This window comes from Zeugodacus cucurbitae, chromosome 5 (assembly GCF_028554725.1).
Source record: "Zeugodacus cucurbitae isolate PBARC_wt_2022May chromosome 5, idZeuCucr1.2, whole genome shotgun sequence".
Taxonomy (NCBI): domain Eukaryota; kingdom Metazoa; phylum Arthropoda; class Insecta; order Diptera; family Tephritidae; genus Zeugodacus; species Zeugodacus cucurbitae.
The window spans coordinates 10,891,442-10,918,770 of NC_071670.1; the positions used below are offsets into that span (position 1 = coordinate 10,891,442).

The following is a 27,329-nucleotide window of genomic DNA, read 5'->3' on the forward strand; positions in this document are numbered from 1 at the left end:
TATACAACAATCTATTAAAAATGACTAAGTGGATGGCTGACTGTGTGTGTATCACTGGGTGTGAAATGGAGCGGAAAGCAGTCAAAGTGCATAAAGCGGCAAAAGCTGGTTTTTCCTGCCAGAAAAAGTGGCATAAGCGACGTGGCATAAAAAATATCAAAGGAAAAATTTTCGAAGCTAACCAAAAATATAAAATTTTATAAAAGTAAGCAAAATATTTTAATTTAAAATATTACACCATCACCGTACTGCGTTAGTGAGCAATGGTCAGACGACGGTTGTGCGCTCAAAATGCAGTTAGCTGAAGCTGAATACTGAGTGTGTATGTAAAAACAGCGCAAAAAAGAAAACTCGAAAATTTCACGAAAAATCGTAAGCGAAAAAGTGCGTATGTGCTGAAAGCCAGGCAATTGCAGCGCTGCCAATTGTTCGGGTAAATGTGCACAAAGGCTTTGGGAACTCATATGTAGGAATAAGCGGCAAACGCCTATGCATATGAAAGCGAAGTCGCCTTTACCTCGCTTAAGGGGCTATACCAGTGGAACCCATGAAAAATTAGGCGATTTTAGTGAATTTTTTTTAAGAAGAACTCGATCGAATGTTCCGAATTTTTTTGGACATAATAAGGCGTTTCAACTATATTTTAAGATTTTTTTTACAAACATTTTGAAAAATGAAGGAGTCTTGGGAGGCGCTAAAAAAAAGTTCCCCAACTGCTGACATGATTCCGGCCGAATGAGTAATTGAACCACAAAAATTCAAAAAGAATATTAAAGTTGAATATATTCCCTATACAATGGCCTACGATTATTGAAAAATATCAAACATTAACAGAATGGCGTAGTTCTGAAAAAAATGTCGATTTTTGGTCAAAAATGGTCGTTTTTTAAATGCCAAATTGACAATTTTCAACAAATCAAAGAGATCGGAGGTCATTGTATAGTAAATATATTCAAGAACATTCAGTTTAAATTTGAAGTTGTTCGGTCAATATCTCGTTGAGTTATAATGCCACCTATTTTGTGAAAAGTCGTTTCGAGAAAAACGAATTTAAAGTTTCGACAACAGCTGCTTATACCTGGGAGCGATTGCTCTTTAGAACACTGCCATTCAAAAACTATTCAAGATACGACCTTACCGCTTTCACAGGATATTTTTGAAAGTATAAGCCATCGAATAAGCAAAAAATAAAAGCATATTTTTTGAAAATGTCACACTGGTATACCCATTTAAAGTGGTAACCATTAGCAGCGACTGGGTCCGTTTTACAAAGGATTTTTTGTACAGTTTTGAAGTGTATACTTAAAAATATATTTTTAAATAACGAATTCTTTGACTTCGTTTATACAAAGAAAAAGTCCATGAAAGGATGATTTCTCATTGATATTTTGTTAAGGCTATACAGACCTTCATATGACTAAAATACTCCAAATAGTTTTGCCGGCTTTCGAAGAAGTAACAGCACTTGGGTGGATGCATGTTGTTCCGGTTATGTGGGCCGACTGTCGAGGAGCCGAGGAGGAGTACCGAAATGTAGAACTCAATTAGAAGACTAGCCGAGTGAATGCTGTTAGCGATGTCCAACCAATTATTGCATGTCATATTCCGAGGGATTTCGTGTGTTTCGTGAACACTTCCTCATGGAAGAAAAACTTTATCAAAAGCCTTTATAGATGTTTAAGACTGAAGGAAAGAAAAACAATCCCAAGACAATTAGCATATAAGGAAAGTTTATTGAATGAAAAGGGGACTAAGATCTAACTTTTAGTAATAGACGGTGTGAATTAGATGTCAGTTGTATTAATATAATTATATAATTAATATAATTATATACAGAAAAACTAAGGTTTTATGTCAAAGATCTGCTAGGACAACTGTGTGATTATGAGGTTATTTTGATCACGCTTGGATTTTTGACACTAGCATATTCCCAGATGTCAAAGAAAAATACTTCATTTTTATATTTAATCAACCTGAATTTTTTTTTCAGCAAAGCCCGCATTTGAACACTCCGTTTGAAGGAAGCAAAGCAAAGAGTGGATTTCCCGCTAAACACCGAAAACTCCCTGGCACATCAAGCTGACACAACTGCCGTTTGCATTTTTTCCCGCTTATACATTATTGTGGCCGCCGCTACCGAAGCCCTGCGATCTTTGCCTACGCCGGCGCAGCAGCTGTCAGCGCTGTGTAAGCCCCGAACCATTTCTGCGTTTGATTCAATTTCCCTCTGCTCCTTTGACAAAGCGCCCAAAGCAATTTGCATTCCATACGTTTTCGTTTCTTCTTTTGCCGCAATATGCTTTGTGGCTTTTGCGTTTTGCCGCTGCAATTTCTTTATGCTTTATCGGTGAGCAAAAAAGGGTGTAAACGAAATATTGCAATTTTATGTATTGTAATGAGGATAAAATTGTTGGAAATTTAATTCATTTTCGCTGCGGCACTCAAGAGGAGGGCGAAATATGTACATGCAGCAATTAAAAATGTAGATTAATGAATGTTATGCACCTTTAAGAAACTCTTTCGCTTATTGAACAATTAAGTTCTGAGTGCTAAGGTAAAAAGTAGAAAGTTAGTTTCATCTGAAGAAAATCTGTCGTAGAACCAAGTAGTCGGCTTCAAAATGTTGTTTCGATAACGGTAACCCACTTAAACATATGGCTGTTGAAGGCACCGTTCAAGTACAGCAACTTAGTAGCAACGAACATAACAGGTCCGTCTTCCCACTTGCATATACCATCAGTCAGAGTTATATATGATTTAAGATCTTATAAGATGAAGGTAAGGTTCAAAGACCTTGATGACCAAAGATGGAGCATCGTTGGTTTGCAAGGATAAAATTAAAATTCATTCTGATTACATCTAATGACAAGAGTGCGACCTCATTCGACGACTTCTTTCCTTCCTTTAAATTTAGACAGACTGTCGGAGACGGAGGCATTTCCTTAATGAGATAAAAATTTTACAGAATGAATCCGAAGTCTAGTAGTCAAACTTGAAGTTTATAAATGTTGCAATAGTAGCCACCTGAGTAAACCATAATATATTGGAATCATCGGTTCGCAGCCATAAGGATTTGAGGTCTTTGTTTATTGATTTTCTGAGAAGGATTGGATGCCTAAGTTCTGATTGTACTTCTTCGGAGGAACTAACGCATTTAATGCCGAGCTTCCTCAGTTATCACTGTCTACCTCTTCTCAAACTATAATAATAATTAGTACATACTGAGCAAGTCTACTAGGAAATAAGTATTAAATGGCAATGACGCTATTAGACCTATGTACTGAAAATACACTACTGACATTAATACTCAAATTGACTCTAGCAGTCGCAGGTAGATTGATTTATTGTTCTACGATTTTCAATGAAAATGCAATTTGTAAACTTCTCATATGGGGCATTCTCTGGAAAAAAAGCCACTTAAAAAAAAGTTCTTTATTTTCTTTGGCAATTATATATCTTATAGTACATGTAAAACCTAAAATAAAACATATGGTTTTAGGTCTGTGTAACGCGGGGTTGCCATATTATAAGGAGCCAAAGTTTTTTGTAAAAAAATTTTCGAACCGCCATAACTTTAAAACTAATGAACAGATTTTAAAACACCATGTGACTTTTTTTGTACAGAATTTCTCAAACTTTGAAACTGTATATCGTAAAAATTTTTAAAATTAATATTTCATAGCAAAAAATGAAAAAACAATTTTTTTTGGAATTTTTAATAACTTATGCCCCCTTCGATTTTTTTTTTGAAAATATCTTAAAATGTTCCTTATTTCATCACCTTTTTACCCCCCAAAGGGAATTTTGGGACAGCAATATTTGTATGAGCTACAAATAAAAAACCAGAACATGTTGACGCCGCCCCCGCCTAATTTCACTGCCACGTCTGTGTCGGAAGAGCGATCACTACTTCGAAGCTTTTTCGAAGTCTTAATTCGAATATTTGAAGTTGCGCTCTTGCCTTTTTGCTTCTTCTTAACTACTTCCTTTGCGACATCTCAACCGATCCAGACGTGGTAAGTGAAATTCCAATTTATTTAATAAAATTATAATTATTATAAAGAATATTTGATCTTCTTTATTTTGGATTACTCTGTGTGGAATCAATTGCGCCCTCTATTTCCCCACGGCCAACCACAAATACGAAACGAAGCACACCGTACTCCACCACCTGAGCTAACATTGGTCCTTCGAGCCGGATAACAGGTAACAAGTTGAATTTTTTAAAGTGAAAAGTGCATTGATTCGCCTGAATTAGTAACACGCAAGGTTACAGCCAAACATATTTTGGACTTGTGCTCTGCAAGCTATAAGGCAATAAATTAGTAAATTTGTACATAATTTATGTATGTACAAAACTAATTGTGCGGTGTGAAGTAGAGACCGAAACTTATTTTTGGCGCTCTACCAACAAAAACTCGCACACTGCAGGTTGTATTGTACTTCGTTTAAGTACAACAATAAATACACCTCGCCTTGCACTCGTCATTTAAGTCACTTTATATATTCTAACAATATCTGTTATTCGAAATTTAATTTTCTTGGACGCACAAACAACGTCTGGAGCGTCAACAAATCTCTCTCGGTTTTCGTCTTGCTAATTTGAGTCTAGTCGCTCAACTCTGCCTTTCCATATATTGCTCGAATAGCAATAAAGGCAAGCAGCAATACAGTAGCTGCAGTAACGCTCTCGTTACAAATCTCTCTCGGTCCTTTGGTGTAGTTAATTTGAGTCTAGTCGCTCAAATCTGCCTTTTCATATTGTTCGAATAGCAATATAGGCAACCAGCAATACCGCAGCTGCAGTTACGCGAGTGATAAGTGAAAAGTAAAACAAAAAAAAGAACAAAAAGCACATAGCCCAAACAGCGTTGAAGTGAGCGACGCAATCAAAGGCAAAGCAGCGCAGCAGCCATCACAGAAGGCCGGCAGCAAAGGCAGGCAGAGCCAAAGGACAGCAACAAAAGGGACATTGCATTAGTGCGGAGATAACCCCATAAGCCCAAGTGCAAGTGATAGAATTAAAATAAGTACTTGTGAATTCTATTTGTAATTTGCTTTAAATAAAGAGTGACTAAACACACATCAATCTTTGTTTGTGTATTTATACGAACACTAGGCGTGCAAGTGTATTGGGACGATTACCCAGCAAGCACTTTCCAATCAAATTTGAGCGAAACTCATTGATATCAACGACTTAGCACATATCAATTTTTGTTCGTGTATCTATTCGAAGACTAGACGTGCAAGTGCATTGGTACGATTACCCAGCAAGCACTTTGAAAAATAAATTTTCACGAAACTTGAATTTGGCTTTTATTAAATTTATAATTTTTTATTTCGAAAGATTTGTACGCTTCACAACTAAACAACGCTTTAATTCAGTTTGCAGTTTTCCGTGATTGGTGCTGTAACTCTTAAACTTATTGCAACATATTTGCAATTTTTTTCAAATTTAAATCAAATTTAAAGTTTTAGAAACGATTTTGCGCAACATATTTGCAGTTTCGGTTAAATTGTCAGATACAATGGAATCCATCAAGGCCTTTATCATAGCTGCAGACGCTATACTGGAGTTTGAGGAGTCTTTTGCTCCAACTGCAAACAACCAAAGTGCCTACTCTCTTGAAATACAACAAGCCAAACTGAAATCTCTGTGGGCAGAGGTAAAGTCGAATACAAGTTGTGTTTGCCAAAGGTGGATTCTTCCGATACAAAAACAATTGAGGACATAAAACTTAAATATACCAACAGTTACCACGCATATGTTTGTTGTGCGGCCTTGATGGGCGAACACATGCACAACCTCACGGGGTTCAACCAAAGCCCAAGTTCAAATTCAACAGTAATTCAACCTGAACGGTTGCAAAAACGGCAGAACCCGTGAGGTATTCCCTAAACTTACCGCCATGTGATACAGAAATATTTCATGGCGATGTGTTGCAATGGCCCTCATTTAGGGATCTATTTGCCGCGATTTATGGCAACAACTTGAGGTTATCCCCAGTCGAAAAGTTATTCCACCTTAATCAAAAAACCCAAGGTGAGGCGAAAGATATCGTTTCGAAAGCGCCTCTGACGAATGATGGATTCGCATTGGCTTGGAATAATTTGTTGTGTAGATATGAAAACAAACAAGTTCTTGTCAATACGCAATTAAATTTATTATTCAAACTTCCGCACATTTCAACTGAATCTGAGGCTGAACTCAGAAATTTACAGCGGGAGATAAATAGCTGCATTTCATTTTTACAAATACATGGCATCAATATAGATAGCTGGGATGCCTTATTTACGTATTTGTGTTCTATCCGATTGCCTGACTATACACTGTCGCTTTGGGAACAATCTCTGGATTCGGATTCAGAGATTCCAAAATGGGTTGAGTTAGACAAATTTCTAACCAAACGGGTTAAAACGCTAGAGAGGGTATCAAACCTCAAAGGCGAGTCGATTACTCAACCCAAGGTTCAGTCGGCTGATGGTGAAGGTCGGACACCAACCTTGCAATCAAGGACAGGGTCCAAACCCATAAATTCCCATCACGTCAAGACAAACAGTCTTAAATGTAAACTTTGCTCATCTCAATCGCACATTTTAAAAACTTGTCAAAGATTTATAGAGATGCAGTCTAACGCAAGGTTAAATGCGGTCAGAAAACTTCACGTCTGCTTAAACTGTTTATCGGACACACATGAAGTCAAAGATTGTAAAAGCATGTTCAACTGTGCTAAATGCAAACAGAGACATCACACTATGATTCACCGGGATCAGAGTGAGGAAATAGCTCAGTCACCCGCCAGCACAGACCCTACTGAGATTTCCACTAAATCTCATATGGCCTCCATTAAGGCCAATGTATCAAATGTGCCGACCAGTCGAAGCATGCTCTTAGGTACAGCTATGGTGACTATATGTCACAACGACAACACTTTCACTGTCAGAGCCCTGATCGATTCGGGATCTGAAGGAACCTTCATTACCAGCAGTTTGCAAAAACGCTTAAATCTGACAAGCAGGAAAGTCAGCGCACGAGTTTCGGGATTGAATAATACCGTGTCGGGACGAGTTCAAACGGTATGCTCAATCACCATTGGCTCGCCCCGTAACAAAGGTTTAAAACTAGAAGCGGAAGCGTTGGTATTACCAAAACTGACTGGACTGCTTCCATCCAGATCAATCAACCCTTCAATTGTTAAAAGGTTACCCAATATCCCCTTAGCGGATAATAATTTCCATACGAGTCAAAAGGTTGACTTGTTGATCGGAGGGGATATCTACCCGAAAATCATATTAAACGGGGTAAAATCAAAGATCTTCGGTTCCCTCATTGCCCAACGTACAGTGTTCGGCTGGATTTTAACAGGTTCTGTTCCCTCCGAAGAAACAAAGAATAAACCGACTTACGTCACATATTTCAACGAGGTATCTTTAGATAATCAGCTTTCCAAATTCCAGGAACTAGAAGAAATACCTAAAAAACCATTTTTCACTGTAGAAGAACAATATTGTGACAGGTTATATTCAAAAACAACCATTAAAGAAAAGATTTTGTCATACGAATTTGCCTTTGGGCACATATACTGAACCAATTTGCATAATTTTTGCTTACATGAATTTGTATTATATCCTTTGTAAAGCACACCTGTTGCCTATGAAAAACCCTTCAAACATATCCACCCAAGGTGACTAATTACCTTAAATAATTTTATTTTAACAAATAATAATTACACACTCCTAAGAACGCAACAGTTAAGTGAAGCCTTCGCAAAAGTTTACTTATGAATTTCAGCGTCAAGAAACCGCCAGCTACAAATATTCTAATGAGAAAAAGCTTCGCTAAAGTTGCGTTCAGTCCTGCGGTGGATGGTAAGTATAAACCAAAGGTAAAGTGGTAAGTTAACCTGACAGCTGTCGCTTATGCCAGCTAATTAGCGTTGTGGCCACCGCAAACATCAACAGCACCTGGCTGGGCTGCTATCACAGTTAATCCGCGACGAAATTTCGTGTTGAACTGATTAAATTTGAATTTAATTGGCACAGGAATTGGCGGAAATTGTTAAATGACAAGAATGAAGGAACTGAAAGTGATAAATTGCATAGTGATGGGAAGGCAGTCCAAATGATTTGAGTTTGAATTAAAATCGGTTAAAAGAGGTAGGTTAAAAGAAATATATTGTATAAGAAAAAAATAAGTACTTATAAGCTTAATTTCAGCTCTTTTAAGCGCTGTCAAAAGCACAACTTTTAAAGCTCCACTTTCAATTGAGTATTAGGAAATACTTTTGGTATAGATTGTGAATCCATATTTCATTAATTACAGATTTTATAAAAAAATAATTCAAAAATACATAAATGTTTCAAGCACAAACGAAGAAAATTGTATGTGCTTTCATGACTTCGAAAGCTTTGATGCTAAATAATTAAAGGCCAGACTAAAGAATAATGTTAAAAAACTGCACAATAACCGAAATGGTTTTCGATTCCTTAGAGCTTTGAAAGCTTTTCCGTCGTACTGATTTATTTTTATTATAAAAAATAGATATTATAAAAACATTAATTAAAATATACAAATACCAAATACAAATTTTAAGCACAAGCGAAGCTAAAGCTAAGTCAATTTAAAGAGCTTTCATAATTCCGAAAATTTTCAAAATAAATATTAAAATACTAATAATAGTAAAAACTTCAAATTAACTGAAAAAGCTTTGGATCTCCTAGAGCTTTCACATCGTGTTTATAAACTTGTGTTATAAAGAAATTTGACGCGAGCAGTTCCTTTACTTAACTTAACTTAACTTAACTTAAGAATGTAATTATCGTAAATTCCGCGAAACCAAATTTCGGCAACCACAATTATTTCACCAAAATAGCCGCAAATAGATAAAGTAATTATTACACTGCGCTTATACATGTATAATATTACGTTTATGGCATTTTAATTGCAAATTGCAATTAGCCGCGTGGATTTGCCTAAAGCTAAAATGGATTTAAAGCGCACAAGATAATAATATGGCAGAGATAAGCAAAGAGGCTTCAATGCGGAATTGGGTATATATAGTATAATTGTATTTATGTACGAATATTTGAGTTTGAAATGATTTTGCGTTTAGTAGGCTAATTGTTATTGCTATGCAAGAGTTAATTTATATAATTTTATTTATGTGTCACTTGTATTGTGTGCGCTTTTATTTTTATTATGATTTTCATGGACTTCAATTCATGCATTTTCATTAAGACTTTAATTTAATTTTTGTTCAGTGATTCGGTTAGATTATGAATTAATAATGACAGAGCACTTAAAAGGCTTTAATTTAATTCATTATTTCTCATTTATAATTTTAATCAAAATTTAATGCATCAATTGTTAGGCTCTCTCAAAAAAACTAACTGTATTTGAATGAATTCTTTAGAAACTGACCAAAACAGTAATCTAGTAAATGAAATTCATTAAATATAACATTTTATGCTAAGATAATACAGATTTTAGCTTAATGAATATCAGAGTACAACAACGAAAAATAGTAGATATGATATAGTAGATTATGTGCACACCCATACATACAATAGCTTCAAAATTATTTTCAACTGTATTTCTATGTTTTCTACACTAATTTACATGTCAATCTAAGTGATATATATATATATGCACAAATTCAACGTAAGTTTTATCAATGAGCAGGTCAGCTTATGATGGCGCGCACAACTACAGTAGTGGACTCAAATATGAGCATATCTATACTACTATTATAAAGAGGAAAGATTTGTATGTATGTTTGTATTGAAAAAACTCAAAAATTACTGGGCCGATTTCAAAAATTCTTTCACCATTGGAAAGCTACATTCACTCCGAGTGACATAGGCTATATCTATTGCTAGAATCTCAACTGGAATCCCAGGTGGGGGTATCAAAAAGACTCCGTGATGAAGAATCTTAAACTGAAACTGAAAATCGTCTTGCAAGGCATTCTTGTCGCATCGTAATCGCATGCCAGTGAGTCAAGTAACGAGTGCTTGCAGCGACTTGTTGAACAAAATTTCATAACCTCCCAAGTACGCGATTGAGATCGAGTACGGAGCGTGTTCAGCGGCTTGAAGAACAAAACACTAGAAATATACAAGCTTGCACTAGGGTGTCTAACTCTGAGCGTTCCCAACGCCTTCATAATCGGAGAGAAAGACAAAGGAAACAAAAGACTAGAGGTCGTAATCAAGTTTTAGCTCATTGCAAATAAAATATAATTTCCTGTCCGAATTTTCCCCATTTAACTTTTTTTAAAAGAACCCACGCAAGAAACGGGAAAGTACATACATATGTATGGGAGTGTATGTATAAGTGTGTAAAAACTTATAACTTTGGAAATGTTTGTTTAAACCCGTGCGAAGCCGGAGCGGTCTGCTAGTAACTTGATATAAAAACAAGTAATTACCCTTAATTGTAATTGTTCCGGTGTAACCGAACATTTTATACTCTCGCAATTTGTTTATTTAATTTTATTAATATAACACACGATTTAACCGACATATTTGTCATATATATGGTATAAAGTCCATTGAAAGTTGTAAACCCTAATATTAGGTATGTTGGAGCTAAGAAAAGTATTTCCTCTGAATTTCATTAAAATATCTGAGAGACTTGCCAATATGTTCGGCAAAAAAAAAATATTAGAACCTCTGAGGTCATGTTCGATATATGACGCCTTGAAAACTTACGGCCCGATTTTGGCCCTTTTTAGAAGGGCGATGCCACACTGTAAATGCAGTATTTGTGCAAAGTTCTGTTCGGATATCTTCACTAGTGCTTACTTTATATACTGTAAAGTACACGATTCAGATCGAGTTCAAAGTTCAGGTACGTATATGGCAAGGAGGTGTGGCTGTGAACCGATTTGGTTTATTTTCATAACATATCATTGGGATGTCAGGAAAATATGATGAACCAAATTGAAATTGGTCGAATAGTTTATGAGATATGGTTTCTGACCCATAAGTGGGCGGAACCACGACCATAAAAATTTTGTATACAAATTTCAATGCCCCACATCTGTACCATCTATACTATGAAATTTAAGGTTTCTGGTGTTTTTCGTCAGTGAGCTAAAGCACTTTCAGTAATTTTCAACATAACTTTTCTAACCGATTTTCATCATTTTTAGACTGTATAAGGAAATGCCTGAAGGAAACGACTCTTGAGAGTTTCGTCGGTATAGCTTTAGTAGTTTACGAGATATGTACAAAAATCACTTAGTTATGGCACTTTATATGTTTTCGGTTTTCGCCATTTTGTGGGCATGGCAGTGGTACGATTTCTGGATTTGAACTTCACTCGTCACCCTGATACTTTGTTTTATATAACTCTATATCTAACTCTTTTAGTTTTGGGTGTTACTTACAACCGTTATGTGAACAAAACTAGAGAGTATAATAGGTATGTTTACTTTGTTGCGATTTACTCCCATTATGACAATTTTCTATGCATTCTGAAAATCATTCTGAGGTTAAGAGGCTCCAACCAATTACATTGAATGTATCCAAAAACAACGAGTTCCATCAAAAAAAAACCCTCGTTTGTTTGAAATGATCAAATATCTTTTTTCAATCTCCATTTTTTGTAATGCTGTCCTTGATGTTAGTATGATCTGACGATTTTTACCTTGTTAACCTGATCCTCTCCCTCACTATTACAATATCCTATACCATATTTTTAAGGCAATTTGCTACCAAACCCAGTTTTAGTTAGCCATTCTATTTCAATATTCGAAGCTCTATAACTATATTTAACGTGCTCCACGATACGGAAGGAGATACTTATGGAACTCTGTCAAACTTGGAGACAATAAAGTGAACGGAATCTATTTAGCTTACACATATTTACATATATTTATTTTGAACTTGCTTCCTAGTTTTTCTTATACGGGTTATATCTATACGCGCACTAATGGATTTTATATTTATTATATGGGATATCTAGAAAACCAAGTTTGTTAGTTGCTGACTATCTAAAATATTAGTTCAGAAGCTTCAGTGAAGTTTGGAGAATTTTAGCAATGAAATATCAAGAAAATCTTTAACATAGTTCGAAGGCAGTAAACGTTTTCATCTTTACCAAATTATAATCTTAAAATTAATTTTTTTTAATATAATATGTTACTTGAAGATTTTTTTAAGCTTTGCATTTTTTACGCACACCAGTGTTTAGTTTCTATATATGACAATTATTTAAACATGCTTATCTCTGTACGGGGGACAGCATACACACAAGCAAATTTCTATGCGTATCGAATGTACAGTCAATCCAAATGGTTAAGAACATTGATAATCTAGGGAAAAAGGTTTTCAAAAAAATTTAATACAATATTGGATTAGATTCCATCTAACAGTTTCTTTGAAAAAAACAAAGCGACTGAACCTCAAACAGAGGAAGCGGAAAGTATGATAAGAAAAACAGCTGCTCGCTTTTGAGTAAATGGAACTAAACCGTAATATCCGCTCTTTAGACATTTCTCTTCAGTAAGTTTCAGTCACAGGAATAAAGAATTTCATTGATATCCCACTTAGTTTTTGTTTTATTTAGTTTTATTTGTAGAGCTCTTATTGGAGATTAAATGAATCACTTGGTAATGAAAAGAAAGCAAATATACGGATCAGGTTTGCTTGCTAAGGTTTCACTGTAATTTCCCCACCTCCTTTTAGTAATAAAGAATGATTCTTTTTGAAATTGCTGATGAAGTGGTAACAGTGGTACCTTTGTGAGTATGCACATTTTATTGGTTGTGTTTTCAGTATTAAATATTTAATCTAATATTTTTATATTTTAAACAAAATTGAATCTGATAAACCTATATTTTTAACTTAACTACCATATTATCTATTTCAAAACATTTTTTATTTGAAAAAAAAATAATAATTTTTATGAAAAAACAATTTTTTATAATTAAAAAAAAATTATTAAAATTTATTTTAATTATTTTTCTTTAAATAAAATAATATTCAAAATCCAAATTTTTGAAAATTAAGTTGTTTTTGTGTTTGTCTTCTTCTTATTTTTTATTTAATACATTTTACTCTCAAATATGCTGCGTTCACAAAATATATAAATTATCGTGCTAATAAGTCGTAAAATTTGAAACCATGTCAGCTTTTTGGGTATTTACGAAGAAATGAAGCAATTATTTATTATTTAGAAGATAGTAAAAAGAACACTTATGATTTATGTCGCTAATCACACACGCCCATATATTTATACATATACATGTACAAGTATATACACCGACAATCCATCATTCTCTCAATTTTGTTAAACGTCTGCTTGACATACTTTCAACTTTGCCGCCAATATTGAAACCAAACACTTTTGATAAGGAGCCCTGCAATTGTGTACGGCTGTCAACTGTCAGTTGCACCGAAACACTAATATGCTCATACTACAGGCTTTATATACAACTGTTAAATGAGACGTAAACGCACAGTCAGTCGGTGTCGGTTGGTTCGCCGGTAGCTTCTTATTATTGCATGATTATTGTAAATATTTGCACAACTCGCAATTGTTATTGCAATTTAATATTAGGCGTGTTTTATTTGACCACCACAAGCTAATAGCTAAATCATGGACAAATAAAACGCATTTAGCTTATTTCATATCTTCGCTTAAAAATGAATTGTGTTGGCAATGCGGGCCCGAACTCTCAGCTGAAATGTAATTTATTTGAAAAAAAAAGTTGAATTTATAAATCAAATTTCCTTTTGTTTACGGCTTTTGTATAATATTCTGAGCTTTTAAGGAATCTACAATCATTATTAGATCCGGGATGGTCTAAATAAATATGGATAAAGTTCGATAGAATTTAAAATTTTGGTTTGTTTACATTTTTATCTGTCAAAATGGGGTTTCTCGCTATTGCCAACTACATTTTTTTGGAAAAACCCCAACTATTGTGAATGAAAAAAAACGATGAACTGGCAATGCCGATAGCTTATGACAAGCCAACATAATTATGTTGGCTATGTCTTCCATACAAAATAAGCTAATAGCTTAATTTGCTGGTCAAATAAAACACGCCTATTGTTTGCGCTGTCAAGTTTTGACGCGCCAAACACACACTCACTGAACATTTGTGTAAAGTTAAGACAGCGAAAAATTTCGATATGCGATCGCTCAAAGTCGCAATACCGACGTCCTAAAGTATACAACAGTAAACAAAAAGCGCACTCGAACGCAATCAAAAAGGATCTACTTAGCCGGCAGCGGGAAGCAGGCGCAAAAGCTTTCGAATTTATTATGGAGCGCACGTCAGTCAATTACGCGCTTTTATATGCCTGCGAGTACATTTGTGGATGTGTGTGTGTACCGGCGCGTGTTGTTTGAAGACTGGAAAATTTTCATTTAATATTTTATTGAAATAACCTTTGTCGAATGTCAAGCCGTAAGCATGGCAAATGCCACCCATTTTTGACCAATTTCGTATGATATTATAATGAAATATTTACGAGTTGACGGATATGGCAACAAATACTGAACTCTTTTGGAAAATAATTCTTTTCGGCGGACAGAAAGTGAGGTTATCCAATTCTCGGTCGAAATAACTTGAGTTTGCAGTTGTTTTGCATAGTTGTTCTAAAATTCATACTCAATTTTTAGTACTAACTTCTATTAATGTATTAGGTCTACAACTTTGCTTCCGCCGTTTTCCAATAGATGTCTCTAGGGTCAAGCACTGGTCGATTAAATCGTTTTATATCGATCTTGGACATTTGTGTCAACATTAACCCAATAAAATAGTTGTAGGGATCTGTTTGCATCCCAAACTTATTCTCAACTGAAAACGTCACTTTTTGAGTCGAATTCTCGACATTTGCACGGAATACGCATGCTGCCAGAAAGATGGTCACAAAAAAAAGGTAGCTAGCGACGACCAATATTTTGAGCAACATGTAACCGTTTTTATACAAAAAAGCCTTAAATTTACAAAAAAAAAAAAAAACGGCGGAAGCAAAGTTGTAGACCTAATACTAAAAATTATTTAGTAATTAGTACCTTTCTCAGGTGTGACAAATGGCTTCGAGAATCAATATAAAATGATTTTGAACAAATATTGTTCAGTGTATTAAATATTAAATTTTTTAAACTCTTTTTTAACACTTTTTAGTTTTGTAGTACTAAAACTTTATTTAATAATATTTTTTTTTAGAAATTAAAACAAAATAACTGTATACTATTTAGAAATTTTACTCTGTGCTGGAGTTCAAAAATATTTATATTTTCCTAAGTGTACTACTTTTTCAAGTCTGAAAAATTTAAGCCTTTCTATTTTATGCTATTTCTCAGTGCAAAAGGAGTATAATCTCATAAAAAAACCAAGAATAATTTAGTACTTAACTTGCCGAAGTATACATATTTTCTATAGAGTTTTTTAGACTTGTAAAATTTCGCTCTTCTAAAATCTTTTAGAACTAAAGGCTTTTCAGATATAAATATAATGCGATTTTATTAAGTGAAATATTATATTATTCAAAAAATATGATTTTTTGTACTAATTTTGATTATTTTATATATAGAATTATTAAATACATTCTACAGTAAGTTTAGTACTAATATAGCATATTTACATATATAATATCTCCTTTTGATGTTCTGCGATAGTTTGTACTATATTTAAAATATAAATAAATTATATAATTAATGTACTAAAAATATGAAATACCTGAAAGAGCCCATACTAAAGGTGTCTACTCCCTATATTGGACTCAAATAAATAAGCACTAAACTCTCCATATATCACCCTTTAATAACTACAATAAATTAAAGTGCAGAACACCACGAAATGCCTCAAAATTTATGTTGAAAAAATAAAAATAAAACATTGAAAAACACCCACAGAACAATTCCACTTGAGCCTAAAAGCCCTAAAATTAATTTTTTTATACCACCAAAGAGACCATCATCATCCGCAAAATAAGGACAAAACGACAGAAAGTTTTTGAAAAGCTCCAAAGAGATACAAAAGAATTGCCCTATTACTTTTTCGCTCAACGCTGGCTTATCGCTCGTATAAAATAAAAAGCCTGTAAGTCGAGATTAAATTTATTGATTCACTTCAGACGTAAAAGACATCGGTAAGAAATAAAGCGGAAGGAAATAAAGTGTAGCAAGTATAATAATTGCTATTGATATTATGCTTAAGGTTCAGAAATTACTTTTAATGCATTAACAAACACAAATCACTTTCAATGGCAATTGCCTATTAAGCTTTGCAACGAAAATTTTCACAATAATTTAGTTGCTTAGTCAGTTAGTCGTGCAAGATTACGAACAGTGCATATAGAGGCTTTTGTGCTTAATTATTTGTGTTATTCAATTGTGGAAGTGGCATTTAATTTTTAGAGTATCTAGGTGACAATATTAGGACAAGTTTATTAATGAGGAAGTATTCATTAAATAGCACAGCCAAATCTCGCATTTGGATCGATAAGTCTCTTTTTAGCTTGACACACTTACTCCAGCAGTGGACAGGGTCCACAGCCTATTTTGACCATATTTGAGGTTTGGCAACAGGAGAGTGAACCAGTGCATTTTTATGATAAAATAGCGCTTTATTATTCTGTCTCTGTCAGCAGATCAGAGCTCTGTGATCTTTTGTCAAGGTTCACGCCTACTGAACCAGAGAAAATTATGGCTTTCCTGGCGATAATACAGTTTTCGTTTTCATCGGAGCAGTGGTTCGGGTCTGAGGTCCACTGTTTCGAAAGTTCTATGATCTATGATGTCCATCAGTAGAACTATGTTTTATCTGCGGTCACTTAAAGAGAGTCAAATACTACTGCCTATTATCTGGAGCGAGCAAACCCTGCACACCCAGAGGTACTCAAATATCTTTGTTTAATAAATTGCTTTCGATATATCCTTATGTCCATCCTTCTACAAATTTCAATGGAGAAAAGTCTATACAACGAACTAGCTTTTATTCGGAACTGTTTAAACTCCGTTTTATACAAAAATATCTTATCTTGGAAAACCTCTATACTAGCTATAATACCCGTCTGCTAAAGTCCTTTTTCGCTATCCATATCTTCAACTTTTTTACTTCTACGAACACGTGAGCAGTAGCCAGCTATCCGAAGCCTGTTGAGCACACTACCTCAACCTTGTCAACTCGAACTTAAGTAATTGTGTTACAATAATCACTACTCACGTCCAAAATTCCATATTATACGATGACATCCCTGATGTCTAACAAATAAATTACAAATGTTTATGTCACCCTTAGAGCTTCCGAGCCGTTCCCAGTCCCACTTTGAACATTGAAATATTTTCATTATTGCGAGCAAACAGTGTTGGAGGAAATCTTTCGTTCATTTTGCATGCAAAAGTGCATTAAATTGCCATTAAATTGTAAAATTTCCATTTGCTTAACAACTAGGCTGGTCAAGGGTTGCCGCCGGAGTGCACACTGAGGTTATAAACCGAAGCACTCAGCTATTTACTCCGACCAATTGCAAGCTTCGACGGCCATAGCAGTGAAAGGGTGTCACTTTAAAGGAAATATTTATTTTATTTACTTTACCCACACTAAGCGACTCGTTGTGCCAGCTATAACTTCTTACTCTCGCTTCGCCCTGTGTAACTTCCCACTCTACTGACTCGACCGTTTCCGCTTTTATCACACATTTATTGACACAATAATTTTCAACAAGCGACAACTATTAAATTGCTTTATGGCTTGCTCTCACAGTTTTTTGCTCAAACTGTAGACCACTTCATCACATTTCCATCCGCCTGTCTTGTCTTAAAGTTACTGCCACTACCACATTATACTTTCTTGTAGCTTTATGGCCACATTGACACTAGACGTGCGAATGCCTGAGTGAAACTGCCGTAAATAGCTCGAGCTCTTCAGCAAATTAAACGAAACATTTATGGTGGAGTGTGAGTTTAGTGCGGTAAAGAATGTAAATGGGATTTTGTGTGTCTGACAATATGTGGGCTGAGGTGATTCTTGTCGAGTAAAGGTTTATTCGGTAGATTAATATTTGAAGGTATATTTTATACACAAAACGGACTTTTAATGGTGGCTGTGGTTAAGTTGGTAAAGCTGAAGGAAAGTGGCCAAACTCAGGGTGTGACTAAAGTTCTATAGGAGCCTTGAAATCAAATTGCGACACTGCCATCCCTCTCCATCAAATTTTGCCCTTGGAGCTAAATCCGAAACCATTCTAAGAAGAAAACGGTTTCCGCATCTTCAGTCCGATTAAAGTTACCTTTTGTCTCCACCGAAACCCTTGAAGGATACAGTAATGTATCAAGGCGGAAATGAAAAATGAGTAGTCTCCACGACTACAGTTCAGTCTAAGAGGTATAAAGTCGGAAACCGTATTATGTATAAATACTCAGAATCGTGTTCAGTACATTGGATAAGACCATCACATATCTGACCCCAAATTTTATGAATCGCAATGAGCCCACCAAATGACTTTACGAAGTGAGGTAGTTGAACGAAAGAAAACATACACATACGGATGTAATCGAGGGTTTTAGAGAAAACACATCTTTACGGTTTTATCATACCATTCCAATTGATGATAGAAGATTTTTATCTATAGTAATTGTCATAATTTTTAACGCTAAGCTAAACGAGTAAATGGTATTACAGGTTTTGTTTGCGGTTCGTTTAAAGATCACTGTTGTATCTCAGGAATAAACCGAGGCTTACAAATACTAACGAATATCTTCGCCATTACCCCATTGGTCTAACCGATAGCTTTACTCATCTCATATACTCATCTCATATACTTTCCAAGACTCAATTAGGAAAGAAAGCTGTTTGTTATGGCCACAAACCTTGAGTTCTAAGGAAGATCGGAACTTAACTTGATTTGACTTGAAGTTCTCTGAACTTTGAAGTGACTCTCTTTTCACGTTAGTGTGTGGGATGAAGCCTTATGTTGTCATATTCCGCTCATAATTTGTCCTATTCTTACTCATTTCGTTATGTATGTACTTCTTTTTTCAGTAATTTGTGATATACAAAAGCCATTCGGTTGTAAAATACGAAAGTGCAAAATTTTACTTTTCTCTCTTGGGTACTCTCATTATATAATATTTTCATTTAGTGCACATTTATTTGACTTCAATTAATTCAATAGGAATTGTTCTCGAAATGTACCAAATTTTCCGCATTTCACATTAAAAAATCATTTGTTCTTTGTCGAGCATGTTTTAGTCCACCGACGTTTCTTCTACCACAAACCGAAATTTATGAGAAAATCCATGAAATATGTTTGTCCAGCAAAAGCTATAATTCATAATTATTTCATGTCAAGCATATGCCAATCGAGCAAAAGTGGCCGCACAAAAGTTAAGAGCGACACCAAAAAGAAAAAAATGAGCGCGACCACCAGGCGTACAACCGGAGGTACGAAAGGATAATACTACAATAATTGTCACCGAAATTATTGCAATGAATAGACCGAATACTTCAATAGGCGAACTTTTCGTCGAATTTTGCCTGGTACACACACTTTCACTCGCTCTAAAAGGAAAGCTCCAAAAACTGTGCCAATTGTTGAACTAGTTTTGCAACAATTATTCATATTTTATGTGCTAACTTTGCGGTATTTTCAATGAGGATATTTTAGCGCATAATTGTGCATTTGGAGATTTTATTGCAAATTTTCAAAATATAACATGTAACGGCTTTGTTGAAGGAGTGGAAATATATATAAGGATAAAGGAGAGTAAAATATAACTTTCTTTTAATTTCCGACGTTTTTGAAGGGCGGAGACCAAACCAACTATCCGCTTGAACCTATTAGTTTTAACGTCTTCCTTCAAGTAACTACTGATGGGGAAAATGAATCGAGATCCTAACTTTCAATATTTCTTGGACCAATTTCACGATCTTTGTCAATTTTCCATTATCCATTGAAAGTGCTCTTACAAAATCCAATTTGCGGCACCGCCTAAGTCTTTTCGGTTTCAATATGTTGTCTGCATACATAATTCTATAAAATCTGAAATATAATCTCTGAAAATTCCGAATCTCCTTTCCATAGTGAAATTTGCAAATAAGCGCTTTGTATTTAACTCTTACGTAGGTGTTACACTCTTCGTCGAAAAGACTGAGCCTCTTAAAAATAAAATATTTTTAACCTGGACTTAGGACTTTCTCTCGAAAGTTCCAAAGTTCAGTATGTAAGTTAGCCTATACCTCCCGAACCAGTCGATACTACGGGTTTCTACTACAAAAAATCAGCTATCGACTATGTCAATTTTGTACTCAACTAAGAAAGAAAGGTAAAATTGCAGTTTGGAGCGTGGTTGGTAAATTAAAAAAAATGAAAACCACAGAATTTATTTCCTGTCGAATATGGAAGCATTTATTAAAGTTTAATGGCAAGCAAACAAGTAATATGACGAATCACAAGTGCTTCGCTAACACTTTTGAACAGCAAGTGGTTATGAAAAATGTAAGGCATGAAGACATGGAAGAAGAAGACACTTTGCTACCTAACTTCATAAATCTTTCAAATATCAACATTTGCTACAAGCGATTTGTAATAACAATCAATTATTTTAAACAAATAAATCGACCTCTTTATACCTTTTTTGCACAAAAATTTTCACTTTGAGCAAAATATGTAAATTTTATTGAACTTCCGCTGAGTTTCAGAGCGACAGCAATGAAATTGTTATTTGACATGTCGCTGCCGTCTTCAAAATGCTCAAGACGCTGGCTTCATAGCGACATTTGTAGCCAGCCGTCGCGTCGTCGTGTCGTGTCGTCGTCTTTGTGTTCAGAGCATGAGTAGCGTAACAGATAAGTACAAATTCACTTCGTGCGTTGTTAGTGTTAATGTGTATACATATGTTTGTATACGCTAAGAGAGGGGCTCTCCGGATGAATAACGTGTAGTGTTTAGCTGCCACACACTTACACTTTTATATTTTGAATAGTGAAAACACAGATTGTACTCAACAATCAAGAGTTTATTAAATTTCTAACAATTTAGAAGTGTACAAATGATTCCGCGAAAGAGATTTTTACTTTAACCGAACTCGAAATGGTAATTACAATTATGGTTTAGCAAGCGGAGATGCTACTTCCCTCGTATCGACATATTCCTCCATTTATTCGCAGCGGTAATATGTTAAATACATACTTGTATACATATATGTATGTCGTTTTGTCGCGCCTTAAGAGCTCGTTTTGTGATCTTCGCTTGTTCGCGTAAGTGACAATACGTAAGTAGGTAAACAAACGATCACTTGGGTTCTTTTCTCAATGCAGAGAATTTTACATTCTTTGTACGCTCTTTCGTCGAAGTTATGGTTGCACTTAGTAGCTATGGTATCGAAAACTGCTTCTTCAGTATAGCGTGAGTAGCGGTGCACATAAGTTCATATTTCAGTCACTTCGTGAGTTGTTACGGTATGAAGTCTACATAATAATATAATATATAGGATATATGAGTATAGATAAGTTTTGCTTTATTTAGTTTTTGATTTTTCGCGGTATTGTTACATTGTTATAACGGAAATAGAAATCTATATTGATCATATTAACTGAGTGATTTATCGAGACAAGCACAAACAAAAAAATCCTCACTTTGTAAGCAAGAGAAAGCCAAGAGTCGCCAAGCGAGATCAAAATTTAAGAGCGCTCACAGTTGTATTGCTCAATTTTTTTTATATTTTTATTATTGTTTACAAACATTTAGACGCTCACTTGTGGTTTGTTATTAGTTCTCTACAATTTGCTGATAAGCGGTTTGGGCGAGTAAACCTCAGTAATACTAGGTACATGGCTGCCACAGTGCCAAAAGTGAACAAAGGAGAAATAATAAAAAATACAAATATGGCAACATACATTTATACCTGAGAAAGACATGTAGTACATATTAAGGGTATTCGTTTAAACGTGTAAAAGCCCCGTAAACCTCTTAAACCGTGTATATTTACGAATGCGTAAAAATCTGGCAGCAACTTATATGGAAATTCATTTAAACACATTACGCACCAATGTCAGTGTGTAAAGAACACTTGTAAATTTACGATATTGCAAAAGCAACCCTACCAAACGACCAGCTGATGAATATTATTGTGAAAATTAAAATGGAAAAGGTAAGAATGAAACTCGGAACATAAATTTTATTTAATTGTTGCAATTGTTTTATATTTCAGGATAAAAAGTTAAAGCAAAAGCGTCTACGGCTGAAACCGTCCCATCGCTGGACAGAGTCGCAGTCCCTGCAGCTGTTGCAAGCAGTATCCGACGCAATTAAAGATAGTCCAGAATCTTTTGAGGTAAGGGTTTTAGAAAAGTGAAAATGTTTAGGTACATATGTTTGTTTTAACACGAATTTACGCATATCTTCCAGAAACCGACCTCCCAAAGGTTTTACGAAAAATTGCAGCAAAATACACCGGCACTTCAATCTGTCGTTTGCGTAGCTATGAAAAGCAAAATGAGGTATCTCAAAGCGTTGTACGTTGCCGCGGCAGCCTGGAAAAACAAAACTGGGTCTGGACTACTCGCTAATGGTGACGAGTCAAGCGTATCAGCGCATGTCAACAAAATTTGTCCCAACTTTGACTTACTGGAAGTTATCTTCGGGCAACGCAAAAATGTAAATCCCGGAGTAATTTTTGAAAGCACTGACAGCATTGAAGTACTGGCTGATTCCCCTTGTGCTGATAGTTCGTTAAACGATACCATCGATTCCTACGACTTGTGTGCGCTCGATTGTGAGGATTTAGTTGACCCAATATTACCTATAAGTATAAGTAGCGATTGCAGTGCCGCCGCCGCGGCAACTTCTACACCACAAAGTTCGTTGGACTTTAGAAGTTCAACAAAAAAACCAAAAAGAAAGAGTGAAGCCCCGTTCAATAAATTGATTTTTATTCAGGAGAAAAGGTTGGAATTAGAAGTTAAGAAAATAGAATTAGAAAAAGAAAAAGAAAAGAATGAGGTCGAGTTGAAAAGAATTGAACTGAATAATCAATTAGAAATGAAAAGAATTGAAACTGAATCAGAAAAAGAAACCAAACTGGAAATTGAAAAACTGAAACTTGCTAGTGAAGAACGCATTAAAATGTTTGAAATAGAGTTAAAGTTAAAATCAAAATAAATGTGAAACTTTAAGAGATTTCACATGGTACTTTTTTCGCAAATTTAAAAGATCTCATAGCAAAATACATGTATATTTGAATGTAACTAAATGTTAATAGGCACAGAAGCACTTTTTATTTTTCTGTAAATAAAAGCATATATTAATGGATTTTAAAGATATGTAAACATGAGTTTCAATACTTTATTTTTAAGTTTCCATTAGTGATAACAATGAAAGGCGCTTAGATGCACCTTCAACTGTTGGTAAGTTTTGATCCCCAGGCTCGTCGACTTCACTGTTTTCACTAATGCTTTCTTCGTCAACATCAAAACCACCGTCGTTTTCTTTTAATATAATATTGTGCAATATCGCACAAACTAATATCCACCGGCATGCAAACTTTACCGAATTATCACTCTTTATTTGAATTTTGAGTTCTTTCAAGCTATTAAAACGTTCTTTCAATAAACCAAAGCAATGCTCAATTCTTATTCGGTACTGGCTGAACGTTCTGTTGAACAGAATTCGTTGATTCAAGGTGCCTTCCGTTGCGTTTATTCTAAAAGGAGTAATAAGGGTCGAAGTTAATTTATATGCACTGTCTGCAGCTAACCACTCTGATCCTGTTAGCATTTCAGTGGCGTTTGTGGATAGCTCGCAATTGTTGTATATCCTAGCGTCGTGAACACTACCGGGATACCCCAATACCATATGACGAATTACTAGTTTGTGGTCACACACACATTGAGCCTTAAGTGAATATATATGCTTGCGAGAAAAATATGCTTCGCAATCTACAGTGGGTTTTTCCGCCAATTTTATCTCCGTTCCATCTACGTAGCCAACACAATGTGGTAGCTCACTGAGTGTTTGAACAACTAAAGCTCTACGCTCTACAGGGTCCGGCCAAAACAGAAACTGAGTTTTCCTTTTAATAATTGCATCAAATACCCTGTTGGTCATGACCTATTGAGAAATTTAAAATACAGCTGAAACACAAATTTTAACCGATACATATGTAAATAGCTCACCTGTATTACTCCACCATCGCTAATACCAAACAAACTAGCAATTTTAGTAATTGTTGCTCCTTCTCCACATGAACCCAGTCGGTACATTACTACAGCCAATTGAATTTGGATAGGAAACTGTTTACATGAACGTGGACCATTGAACACTTCGTCATCCTTTATCAGATCAATGATAAAATCAAATGTGGTTTTGCTGACTCGCACAATTTCTCGAAACCTGTTTTCATCCAAATGCGGTAATACATCTATTAAAAAGTTGGGTGATTTTGGGACAGAATGATGAACAAATGTAGATCCATATCTAAAATATGCAGCAGCTGCCAATGCAAAGCTAAAGTCTTCCATAATTTCATCTTCCTTTTTGCGTTGGATTTCTGAAATCATTTATATATTTATGTATATATGCGCCTTTAAAAAATGTAGCATTGACGCAAAACAATTACCGTCATGTTTTCCAAACAGCTCCAACATTAACAAATCAAATACTAGTGATTTTTCGCAAAGTTGAATAAATTTTGCTTTTTCGCTAACTTTCGGCATTTTAATATTTTGACACCCAAACAGCTGTTTAATACATAAATAAGTGGCATTTACACAAAGAATTTGAAGTGCGTTCATGTAACACACTGCGTATTTGCATAAATTTATGCGATGGGTAACATTACACGTTTAAACGAATACCCTTATTGTAGTATGCTACAGCAACCATATGTGTATCACCGGTGTTCCGAATTTTGTTTGAGAGCAAATGGTGTTCCGTACTCCAATAGAGTTCTAGAAACCATTGAAATTATGTGATGTTGTGAAATGTCCTACAATGGATTGCATTGAACACACCGAAAGCTTTAAGCTCTACTGGCACAATCGGACTCTATGTTTTCGGACATTTTGACATAGAGAAAATAAATTAAATTCAAAATAAACTGAAATCAAAAAACAAAATTTGAAAAAAAAAAAAATGTGAAAAATTTGTTGAGAAGTAATAATTACACTGTCCAACAGCATTTTTGGAACAGAATAGCGACCCTATAATTCTGAAAGGGTATGTTGAGTAGATCATTTTTGTAGAACAAACTTATGGTCCAGCACGTCTGAGTTTTTTTTTACAGTGGGTCAAAGTTTTCATTTTTTGATCGAAGAGAGCATTATACTATATGTTAAAAATGTTGTAAGTTAATGTCTGAGAGCATTCTTATGGTCAGAGTTGTATTGTGGAATTGGAATCTTTATGGGTCAATTTGACCCTTTTTTTGAGAAAATCAAAAAATATCCTTTAAAAAAGGACATTTAAGGATTAAAATATTCTACGAAAATGTTTGGAGAAAAATTTCAGTGGGGGTCACCAAAGACACAATTGTTGTAAATAAAGCTCTTTACGATTGATAAAAAAATTATAATTTTGTTTTAATAGTGGTTTATTATAGTATGTACATATTTATTTTTTTGCTTCAGCAGTAGTAGGACAATGGATTAAAGATTAAACTTAATATGCTTTCCTGTATTTAGACGTGAATGTTCCGATGTGTCAAGGTTTCTGTACAAGCCCCATACGTATTCAGCAAGCATTACAGTTTGGGATTTCCCTTTGAACCTTTCACCGTGTTCATCTGAAACCGCTCCAAGGTTTTCTTTAAAAAAAAATTGAGATGAGAGTGCTGAAAATGCAGCTTTAGTGACATCTTAACGCCAATATTGTTAAAACCGATTAGCATGCTTTTAATATTTTTTACATAGTTTTGTGCTTTTGAGTTTCCAAGGAATTCTGATATAACCAGCTGCATAAAGTCAAATGCTGTCTTTTGCATATCCGACAGATGACCATAAAATTCTTCATCTTGTAATAATTTTCTTTTATCGGGTCCAACGAGCATTCCTAGAAAAGGTAGTTTACATTAAATGAAATAAATGATTTCTTAAAACCGTATTTTACCTTCTTTTAATTTTGCTGCAGATAATCTGTGGAAAATTGTTTGAATGCGTTTGAAAATTTTTCACCACGCCCATCTTAATATGCAGCGGCGGAAGTATGACCTTATCTTTTGGGACAAGAGATTCATGGATTACATTTAAGTCACCAATAATATTTTCTTTACGTTCTTCGAAATATTTAATATGATAATGGCTGCTGGTAGCATGTGAATCCCATTTACAAAGAAAGCACATATATTTTGTGTATCCTGTTTGCATTCCAGTCAATATTGCAATAATTTTGAAGTCTGCGCATACTTCCCATTTATATTTATAGTATTCAATTTTATTTAAGAGATTTGAAATATTTGCGTATGCTTCCTCCTTTTTTGTGGAATACGCAACCGGTATTTATGGATGCTGATTTCCATTGTGCAGTAAAACTGCTTTTAAGCTGTGTTTTGAACTATCTATAAATAGTCGCCAAGCGGAAGAGTCCAGTGGAAGCTTTAAATATTTTAGAACCTCTTCAATACTGCAACAGTATACAAGTTCTTCTGATTTTTTAAAATAACTTTCCAAATCGGCGTGTCTTTTTCTTGGCGATGTAACTTTTACATCGGCTTTTATCAAATTCCTGTTTTTCAATCTGGAACATAATATTTCAGCTTTCTCTTTTGTTAGTCCTAAATCTCTTACAAAATCTTCAAAATAAGCTTGGTCTATCAAATTAGGACATATGTTTAAACCACCAGGAGGCAAGTAACTTATATCTGATATGTTTTCAACCGCCGCTGTTATTTCTGTATTGGCGTATGTCATTTTGGCCGAAAATGTATGTTTCATCAGGATATAAAGGTATTGGAAGAAAGATTCAAAGGGAAATCCCAAACTGTAATGCTTGAATACGTATGGGGCTTGTACAGAAACCTTGACACATCGGAACATTCACGTCAAGCTAAATACAGGAAAGCATATTAAATTTAATCTTTAATCAATTGCCCTACTACTGCTGAAGCAAAAAAATAAATATGTACATACTATAATAAACCACTATTAAAACAAAATTATAATTTTTTTATCAATCGGAAAGAGCTTTATTTACAACAATGGTGTCTTTGGTGACCCCCACCGAAATTTTCCGCCAAACATTTTCGTAGAATATTTTAATCCTTAAATGTCCTTTTTTAAAGGATATTTTTTGATTTTCTCGAAAACAGGGTCAAATTGTCCCATAAAGAAACCAGTTAGAGGGTTAAGATCTTCCACAAAAATAATCCT

General features: G+C 34.8%; 3 protein-coding genes across 4 annotated transcripts in view; 2 read left to right on the top strand and 1 right to left on the bottom strand.

Annotated features, from left to right (window-relative positions):
- LOC128922203 (kelch-like protein 3) overlaps window positions 1–27,329 on the top strand; it is a 386,371-nt gene that overhangs the window by 319,456 nt on the left and 39,586 nt on the right. The window lies entirely within an intron of this gene.
- LOC128922219 (uncharacterized) lies at window positions 21,826–23,288 on the top strand. Its single transcript, XM_054232018.1, has 3 exons — window positions 21,826–22,117; window positions 22,178–22,300; window positions 22,375–23,288. Exons 1-3 carry the CDS (start codon window positions 22,085–22,087, stop codon window positions 23,125–23,127), a joined length of 909 nt encoding a protein of 302 aa, XP_054087993.1. The 5' UTR covers window positions 21,826–22,084; the 3' UTR covers window positions 23,128–23,288.
- Window positions 23,270–24,821, bottom strand: LOC128922208 (putative nuclease HARBI1). Of its 2 annotated transcripts, XM_054231999.1 has the most exons (3): window positions 24,584–24,821; window positions 24,141–24,514; window positions 23,270–24,075 (listed from the first exon to the last, which is right to left on the bottom strand). In XM_054231999.1, exons 1-3 carry the CDS (start codon window positions 24,756–24,758, stop codon window positions 23,317–23,319), a joined length of 1,308 nt encoding a protein of 435 aa, XP_054087974.1. In that variant the 5' UTR covers window positions 24,759–24,821; the 3' UTR covers window positions 23,270–23,316. The 2 variants fall into 2 exon arrangements, with proteins under 2 accessions (XP_054087974.1, XP_054087975.1); XM_054232000.1 differs by having other exon boundaries at window positions 24,141–24,821.